We start from the raw sequence: 10,333 nt of genomic DNA, 5'->3' as shown, positions 1-10,333 counted from the left end.
TATGTACCCGTGGTGGTCCACATTTTGTTTCATGTATTTTTATTCAAGTTTTCATTTGCTTTTTATACCCCTTTTTGACGTGCTTAAGTCATTTATTTAAGTCATTTCTCGCTTAATCTAAAAATAAAATAAATTTCCACCGATCGTTTGAATTGTATCATCCGTTAATTTCGGTTAAAATGAATTCCGACCGTTCGGTCGTGCCGTAACCACGTTGGAAATAAAAAAGAGGTAAAATAATAATATAATAATCAAAAAATACCTTTTAGTAAAGTAAAGCGAAAAATCAATCGGACGTTTTCTCTTTGGGATTTCTCATCCTTAATTGAATTGACTAATAACTAAAGTGAAACTAAGGCTAAAATCAAACTCGTCTAGTCAAGCTCGTCCACAAAAATAGGTTTTTGAAAGTTTATCATTTCAGTTTCTTACTAAGTAAAATGGATCATTTTTAAGGTCCAACGCCTTAAAATGATCACCCTTCAAGTAAAAAGAATCATTTGATTCACGCATAATAAAGAACTACGTAGGTCTGATTTCCTCTTCGATGGAGGGTACGTAGGAGCAAAAGCCCCGCTTTTGTCGACCTCAAAAAATAAAAAGAAATAAAGTTAAGGTAACACAATTTCCACAATTCTAAAAAATAGGTTGTTGTCCTTTGAGACAAACGTGAGAGGTGCTAATACCTTCCTCAAACGTAAATACAACTCCCAAACTTAGTATTTTCATTTTGACCGGTTTCCTTCGGTTTTTCCGACGTTTTCCACAAATAAACGTTGGTGGCGACTTCGCGCATCTTTCCTCCTTTGGATAGCGCACCCGTGAGCCTCGCCTTCGCTCGCCCGCAAAAGGGCATGTTGCGACAACTTGTTATCAATTATAACACCATTTTTCTCAATTGTGTGACCATTGTTTCTTCTACGGTAGACCGGATAACCATCTGCATCTAAAACAGTATGCGACTGGAATATTTTAGGATAGAAATGACTGCAGTTGCCTTCTTTCATGCATGGAGATCTAGGATTCGAAGTTCCACATGGGCCATGAACCATATGGTTTTTTACTAATGAATGCAGTTCTGGATGATCTTGCTGTGAAGGTATCTCTGCTGCTATAATTTGATCAATTTCATCTGAGGATGGGTATTTGTTATCAGGATATAAAAAAGCAACAAATGGACATGAGGCAGCTCTCGTTTTTGAAATTCTATTGTATACATATCTGCAATTCATTAGTAAGACTGTTAATAGGCAGCAATTAAAGTTATTAGATATGGTTGTGTGCTCAATATTGACAGTGTAAAATAACAATCTGGCACATAATATAAATTCACAAAAGTTAGAATCAACTTACATGCAATAACTTTCCCTAACATCTGATTCTTTGTCAGGTCCATAAGCATTTGTTCATACTTTAGTTTGAAGACTCTGGAGATTTTGTGTGGTCTATATGTTGCTTTCAGATTCAAGGGATTTAGCAATCTATGGATTTCAGGCTAGTTTGGATTGCAGGTTAAAGTAATAAACAGATTTGGGAAGCCCACATGGTTGCATATGGCCATACCATCAAAATAAAGTTGATCTATATAGCGTGGACTACCAACAAAGGTTGAAGGCAAAATGACTCTTTTACCTTTATTTAGGCCTTTCGTGCTTCCATCATCCAATGACTGTTGTAAGCTGCAAAACTTGTCAACTCGAAGTTTTTTTTGGTTGTTTCTGATGTGAGAAAGCCTTTCTGATTCAACCATAGTATACCCCTCAACAACAAATTGTTGGAATAGTCTCCTAGAGTTCAACAAAGTTTTTGACTCATTTGATATGCATTGTAGCTTGTAAGAAAACCACTCCCTCATTGTAAGATGATTTCTTTTTCTTTTCTTACCATCTGGTGCACTGCTATGTAGGATATTAGGTCTATATCCATCTTCCCCGTAAGGAAATAGGAGAGGGTATTGTAGAGCTAGATAGCTACAATGTAATTCATGGATCCTTTGTAATTGTCCATGCTGAGTTTCAATAATAATATCCCTTTTTGAATTTGCATCAAAATCGCCTACAATTAGCGCTGCAACTTCTGGAACAGTAGGTACATTATATGTACGACCATCTTTTTCATGATTTGCAATCAATTTCAACTTGATATTATCCACTTGACCATCTTGCAATCTATCTCTTGCCATCCTGAAATTTTTTGCATGCACGTTGTATTCATCCAGCATCTCACTAAGTTGTGAAACAATGTGCCCTTGAATTTGATTATGTGGACTGCTGAGCAAAATAGACAATTATATATATGATGATTGCAACATTAGCAATGCAGAATAAACAATCGAAATCTGTTTAAATGTAACATTCTTCATGGATGTTGTGCATTTATAATAATAAAAATGAAAGAGTAACTACCTTATTGCATTAATCCTATTCTGCACTTCATTTTCTGTGTCAAAGATATACAATTGTGCAAATTTAGGTTCTTTCCTAGGCATTGGTAACATGCTACCTATTATATGACATGGTTGACCTTGAATTCTTATTGTAGGAGGTCCTCTTGAATGATTAATTGATTTGTTGAACTTAATACCAGCAGAAGTAAAGGCCAACATCATGTTATATGTCCTTATGTTCTGTTGGTAATTTTTACTATCAGATGTATCATGATCATACAAAAGTTGGTAGAGATATTTAGGTGGATTTTGTAACAATGGAAGTTCAACTTTGCCACCTCCACAACATAAGCTGAATCTTGAATTTGTAGTTCTTTCATGTTTTGAGATTCTTTCATCATACCACATATTTGCATTACAGTGGCTACACTGCATGAGTTGGTCACCAAGATCAAAATACCCTGAAATTGTTTAATGACATATAAATTATGTTGGCTATTGAAAATGTTTTAGGAAAACATGTAAATTGGAACACGATAAACAAAAGCAGTTTTGTACAGTGCAAGGTATTCGAGGCTAAGCTAATAACATAGTGTTTATGAATATTAATTGTTACCTTCTCTATTAATTGCAGGCTCATTAGCTGAGGACATATAGTTTTGATTTTCAGGTGAAGAAACTGAAGCAGAGCCAATGAAAATTGCACTTAGATCAGATTATAGCATGATAATCTTGAGATTTAATTTGATAAAGTAGATTTTGAGTGGTACCTTGTGTTGATTCAGAACTCTTATCCTCTGATGAATCAGGAATATTAGCTAAAAAAGTGAATTAAATCTAAGTTAAGTGGAATCTATTTTGGTAATTAAAAGAGAATTGTAATGTGGAATGAATTCCCATAATATTGAATGCAGCTTACAGCTTGGTTGTCTTCGTGTGACAAAAAAATGTGGATATTGTATTATTAAATCAATAAACTAATTACAACTATTAATTGTAATTTGGAAGATAATACTTTGAATTGCTTACAATCAATATTCTGAGCCTGATCATTAACTTTGTGTTGCCTGATTCCTTTTTTCTTTATCCTAGCTTGTGCTGGATCACTATGATTTCCATGCTGATGGTTATCCATGTTCTTGATGCTTGTTGTTAATGTTGACTGAGTTATAAATTTTTTAGTGATTTCTTGTTGGAATGTTACAATATATGGTAAATTAAAACTTCAAAAGTCCATGGACATGCAGAAAAGAAATGCTATTCCCACTCAGACCAAGATATAACTTGACTTGTTGACTAAAATGATCAATGTTGACAGCTGGTTAAATGGACCATACTTTCATAAAAATGATTAGACATGCATGTATAGGCATGATTATAGCCATGGTTTTGGCGGCTGCATTAAAACTTGAAAAGTAATTAATAAACAATAAGCATAAGGAAAAATACTAAAATTACGAATGTTGATAGCTAATTAAATGGACCATACTTTGATAAAAATGATTAGACATGCATTTATAGCCATTGTTATAGTCATGCTTTGGCAGCATCGATAAGAAATCTGATATGAAAAATGTTATGGATGGTAGAAGTAGGATGTCAACCTAAGGAGAAATTTTTTTTTTTTTTGCTTGTGTTATTAATCGTACATCATATTGAGAGATATGATGAAAGATGGAGTAAATTTATAAAATATCTGATTCTACATTTGTCAAAGTTAGATCAAGGCAAACATGCCATCTAAAATAACAAATGAGGCTAAACGATGATTGATAATAAATAAATATTTAATTACATATCATTGATGATCCAAGATCATGTTTCTGGAGACTCGAAAGCTGATACTTTTGTCTTGGTGTGTATATTTTGTTGTTAGAAAATTAATCAGATATGAATGCTGGTTTAGCTGTCATGGTGATCGATGTTTCATGGTAATTATTTCTAACATGTTAGTTTGTTTCCTGTGCATACTTTGTGCTGAGACAATTAAGCATGTACACCTTAAAATCAGATGCTTTAATGGCCCCCTAAAACTTTGATTGAAATTTAAGCTATCATCATTGTGAAGAACATGTTTTCTGAATTTTCTGTCTAGCAATCTGTGATTTGTATTTCCAAATCTTACTTGTTCCATCTTTCGCGATATATTTGAATTTATAACATTTTCATAGGAGAGGAGAGTAGACCAGATGGAGAGAAGACAAACAATTCGAGGCAGAGGAAGACCCAAAAAGACTATAAGAGAGGTTATCAAAAAGGATCTCGAACTTAATGATTTGGATAGAAGTATGGTACTTGATAGAACATTATGGCGGAAGTTGATCCATGTAGCCGACCCCACCTAGTGGGATAAGGCGTTGTTGTTGTTGTTGTTGTTGTTGCATAGGTATTGTATGAACTTTGAGAATCTGTGGAGTTTCTTGAAACATGCCTTTATAACCATTAATATAACCATGCTTTGTCGGTATTTATTTTAACAATCGAACAAATAAGGGTTTTGAAATATAGTGCAATAGTTAAGGTGAGATCGCATAAACAACAAAACTTAAATCCCACAATACTTGGATACAAAATAAGGTTGAAATTTTAACAAAAGTTGTGATTAAAGTTTTAAAGGAACACCACGGCAACAAAATTAAAGGTAGGAGCCAATTTACAATATGCAAATAGCAAGGCAAAAAAAATTGTTTAGCACAACTTGCAAGCAACCAAATGCACTAAATTGCATCATGTTTTTTTAATTTGTTGGATGAAAGCTGTGCAGGTAAAATTTGAGAGCTCTCTGCTTCATCATCACAATCTTGAAATGTCTGCCGCTTTGTAGGTGTCAATGGGAGCCCAAGCAGTGGATCATGGTCTGCTGTCACAGACATGGATTGCTGGATAAAACAAATAGAAATGAATAAGTTGAATACTAAGTTGAAAGTGATGAAGTGTCAAAATGGAAGAGTTGCAAGAAAGATCATATTAAAAGATGAGGGTCATGATTAAAACTCGTAGATTCATGTTCGGTAGAATGATTGGAATCAAAGGCTGGGATATTGATTTTTGAAGATGTCTGAATAAGACATACATTGATGGCAACACAACCCATGCAAAACAAATAAGTATCGGTAGAATACATAGTTTTGACAATAGTTAATGTGAAATAACTTGCATAGAACAATACCTCAACATCAACTAGTATATCCATCACAACATTTATTAAGCTTGAGTCAGTTGAACATTTCAAAACAACAGAATTCCTGAACTTGGGTTGCACCTTTATCTTAAAAGCAAGTACATAACCCAACAACTTATCAAGTGCTTCGGGTGAAGCATTTAAATCAACATCACCATCCTTGTGCAAAGAGAATAATTTTATCACACAAACAAAAAATAACATATCAAAGATAAAGAGTTACTTTTGAATCCAAAAACGTACTTCAATTTTAAGCCTATTAACTGCATCAGCTAATTGACCAATCAATTCAGTGCATTCACGGTCCCAAAGCAGGAATTTTGTGCTTTCATCTCTGTGGTTGATCATCACCTCAATCCTATACCTACTACCATATGTACCAACAATGTAAAAAATATGAAGGTATGAAGAATACACAACATTTTAAAAGATCGCAATGACCTAAGCACAACTTCCTTATTATATTTGCCACATGCACATGTGAAGGGCGCCATCTCTGCATCACTTTTTTTATGGCACTGAATGCAAGCTGTATAACACCATGAATGATTGTCCATGACAATCCTAGTAATTGTGCCAACAGTTGCACAAACAATTTCTTGTGTGAAACAACATACACATCAAATGCTGCATAAACTTGGGATGGTGGGGGAGGGGGTAAAGAATTAAAATCTATAAGATGATTACTTCAGAGATGGTGTTAATCTCAACAATAGTCTTTGCCTCAGCCTTTCCAAAGAATGATTCCTTTGATGATAATTGGATAGAACCTGAAAGTTGTGAACTGCCTTCACCATGGGATTTAAAAAATGACCAGGCCTCAATGCCCAACTCTGCAAACCTACAAATATAGAATCAACAACAAAAGTAAGACAAAAATTGATCAACACATATTACACATCACATACAAAAAATACCGTTCATTGAATTCTTGAATCTCCATCACCGGTTGGTTAATAACTAACTTTGAAGCCTTGAAAGAATTGTTAACCGATGGCGGATAAGATCCTAAATCATTTAAAAACAGAATGATAAGATGGAATAGCATAAACAAAAGAACCAATAAATTGAAGATAAGGATATACCTTGAACTTCCTTTATTCTACCATGGGTCAATAGAACTGTAATTGGGCTATGACCTTCATGATCATCTAAGAACTTTAAAAATGCAAGCAATAATTGTCCCACAAAGTGCAAGATAGCAATTGCTGGCTATTAGAAACAAATAGTTATGAGACAATCAGTTATTAATAATGTAATCATAGCCATAACTTGACAAAGCATATGACACAAATTGTTAGCAACTATCGAACTTTACCTCAAGTCCTTTAGTTTAAAGACTACCCTTCTACCTTTTCCTGAAACATGGCGAAAGACAACCTCCTCCACAACACCAATAACGTCTAAAGCAAGTAGGAAAATCAAGGAATGTTATTTATTCCAAAAAGAGCAGAACTTTGAAAATAAACTCAATTGCAAAAATATAAGTTAACATACCAACCAATAGGCCAGGTTCAAACTGGCTAGCCACAACATTCGCAAATCCAGCAAACCTGTATTTTCTGAAAGGGAGGTCGTCTAGAACACACTTCCTTACAACAGTAACCCCAATAAACACCAATTTAAATTGGTGATCACAGACTCTGTACTGACCGTTGTTTTTTAGCACTTTAAAATTGTGCATGACATAAGTACAATTTTCCTTCAAGTCCATCTTCCAAGACTTCAGTTGGTCTTGTTTACAAACAACATGGATCTCATCACCCTGGATTCCATTAAAGTTACAACACAATGGCCTGAACAATATGTAATAAATCTAGAAAAAAAACACAAAATTGAAGTATACATCAGAGTCAACAAAAACCATCTCAGCTTGCTCAGATTTGTTAGGCGTCCCAATAAACCATAGATCAGTGATCCTCACAGCAAGTTTAAGAGTTTCTTTTGAGCCATCGATGTTCTTTATCTTGTTTGGAGAACGTGCCATAATACTGCAAAAAAATGCAACAATGCCATTTTTCAACACCCAAAACAATCATCCAAAAAACCAACAATGAGCGGCACCACTTGTTCTTATGTGATGTCTTTGTCTAACTGCTACCACAAACAAACAAAGACAGGCCATAAGGAAGAAACAAAAGTGTCGGGCAAAAATGCACAAAACTAATGGCAAAGACATAAAATTGCCCGGTAGTTGGTTTTTCGTAGATAATCTTGCAAGAAAGAAGTTAAGTTTTTTTAAAAAACAAAGCCCAAATAAAAAAACCAATCCCAAAAAAAGGAACATGCCTCGTGTAGATAACAGGAAAAGAACGAAACAACAAAACCACCACGAACAGAGAAACACGATAAGGTAACAAAAAATCCAAACCTCGTCCGACACAGAAAAACAAAAAGCTAACATGCATGTAAGAAAACACACATGAAAACAACACCAGAACAGAACAGCAGAAGTAGCACGAACAGACAAAGACGATAAGCTAACATGCAATTTCTGAAAAACATAAGGCAATATGAATGTAACAAAAGATGCATGAAAACAACACCAAAAGAGAAACCAAACCTCGTCCAACACAGTAAAACAAAAAAGTAACATGCATGTAACAAAACAGACATGAAAACAGAACCGAAACAAAAGCCAAAAAATGAAAAGGTAACATGCATGTAAGAAAAGAGAAGGCAAAAAACGATAAGCTAACATGCAATGTAAGAAAACTTACATCAAAATAGCACGAAAGAGAACCCAAACCTGGTCTGTATGTGGAAAGATGAAAAGAAAAAAACCCAAACTGAAGCATGACAGATAAAATGGAAAAGATTTTTAATTTCAAAAACCACGTAAAGAAGAAAATGGGAGCACGTGCACAATCTGGGAAATCAAACACGTGTAAAAGGCACAATCTGGGAAATCAGACACGTGTAAGAGGCAGGAGAGTGGGAAATGGAAAGGCTAAAAGACCGAAAAACCAAGGAAATGGACAGGTGTCACAGCCTTAGGTAGGGGCATTTTAGAATTTTCTAGATACTTTTCTTTTATTAGATAGTATATAGATAAAACAATTTTAATGGTTTTTTCACTTACTTTTTTTCTCTTGTTTATTTAATTTGTTCAACTTAATATGTGTATTGTTAAAATATTCAATTTCATCCTTAATTGCTAAAATATATTCAATATTATCCATTTAAAATAACCAACTTTAACATAACAATATTTTTTTTTGTCTTTCATTGTCTCTCTCCCATGTGAGATGTCTCTCTCCCTAGTGAGATGTATGTCTTGGTCTCCCCATGAATCAACCTTTATGAATTCTAAGTATCTCTTCCCTTCACTTCCCTATGAGTTGTGTGATCCTTTCCTTGAGTTATCTTACCTATCCACCTGCATTTTCCCAACCTTTAAAATGGAAAACAACAACTTAGAAGGTGTATTGTCCAAGGTCCACAAAGTAGACGTGGCACTCCAACACACACACCATCCCTCCATGTCAGCCTAGCATAGGAGCACAAATGTATCACCTTTAGCAGTTAGGCTCCCAAACCGACATGTTATCTCTGACCACTTCATTATTTGAATATGTTGCAATCTCCTTATCACGTGGCAAGTATTCAATTATATATAAGCTACACATTATTAATAAGCAACAATTATCTACTAGTTATTATCTACAAGCTAGTAATTATCTACAAGGGTTGTTACAACACCGTAACAACCCCTAAAAACAGGGCTCGTAACTCCCACTCTACTCTATAAGTACCAGGTTCTATGCCCCCCTTTTAATCTCTCATTCTCACCTAACTCACGTACTTTCTTGGGCAATAGAGTCCTTTGTTTTACAGGTCTTCCCTTTTGTTCTCCTAACAAAATGTACTCTCAGCCCAACATGTAAGTACATTTGGCACTCACCGTGGGGCCACGATAAAACTTACCCCGTGGCCTCTCTTTCACTCATGCTTAGCATGCGGTCTAGCTTTAGACGCGAGACCCCTTTCGAAGGCTTTAATCCTACCCTAACAACCATGAAAAATATTGATACCCTCCAACAACTCTAAACTCGCATTGTAGAGATGGAGCAATGTCATGAGGAGGAGCTTAGAAAGCTTAAGGTTGACCATGACCAGTTGGAGGTTCGTGTGCGATTCCCCTAGGGCAACTAGCACTCTACCTACACAATGCATTAGTACACTCAAGGGGAATCACACCCCTGACAAACCGTCAACACCAAAGATGATCCCAATCTCTCCCATGTACATCATTCTAAAGGGAAGGCTACTCATTGACACCCCTTTGTCGATCGCATCATGGAAATCGACACACTCTTAGGTTGGAAACCACTCAACCTAGAGTAGTACGATGGAACCACTGATCCAAATGAACATCTGGATGCATTCCTTACCCAGACGAATCTCTACACCAACGACGACACAATCTTGTGTCATGTCTTCCCTACGTCCCTCAAAGGGGTGACACTAACCTAGTATGGAGGACTACTTCCAAGGTACATAGACAACTTCAACACCCTTGTTGAATGCTTCAATTCTCAATATGCGACTAGCCTGTCACACCATATGACATATGCCGCTTTGGCCAGTCTATGATAAGAAGATGGTGAATCTCTCTGAAAGTTCATGTACAGGTTTGGAAGAATTGTTGTCCAGATCCAAAATCTCAACCCAGAAGTAGCACTACACTCTATGTTGCTTGCCTTATGGCTTGATAAGTTCGCAGATAGTCTATGCAAAAAAAAAACCCTAGTAGCATGGAGGAG

General features: G+C 35.5%; 1 protein-coding gene across 1 annotated transcript; it reads right to left on the bottom strand.

Annotated features, from left to right (window-relative positions):
• Nucleotides 1-5,103: 5,103 nt before the first annotated feature.
• LOC102664326 (uncharacterized) lies at nt 5,104-10,004 on the bottom strand. Its single transcript, XM_006575963.1, has 12 exons — nt 9,918-10,004; nt 8,003-8,061; nt 7,414-7,558; nt 7,065-7,332; nt 6,912-6,970; nt 6,653-6,779; nt 6,485-6,575; nt 6,255-6,408; nt 6,017-6,096; nt 5,811-5,931; nt 5,556-5,726; nt 5,104-5,265 (listed from the first exon to the last, which is right to left on the bottom strand). Exons 1-12 carry the CDS (start codon nt 10,002-10,004, stop codon nt 5,104-5,106), a joined length of 1,524 nt encoding a protein of 507 aa, XP_006576026.1.
• Between the last annotated feature and the right edge of the window lie 329 nt (nt 10,005-10,333).

The sequence above is a fragment of the Glycine max genome, chromosome 2, assembly GCF_000004515.6.
Source record: "Glycine max cultivar Williams 82 chromosome 2, Glycine_max_v4.0, whole genome shotgun sequence".
NCBI classification, from domain to species: domain Eukaryota; kingdom Viridiplantae; phylum Streptophyta; class Magnoliopsida; order Fabales; family Fabaceae; genus Glycine; species Glycine max.
Note: the sequence above shows the minus strand (reverse complement) of the source record. Positions and strands in the feature narration are given on the sequence as shown.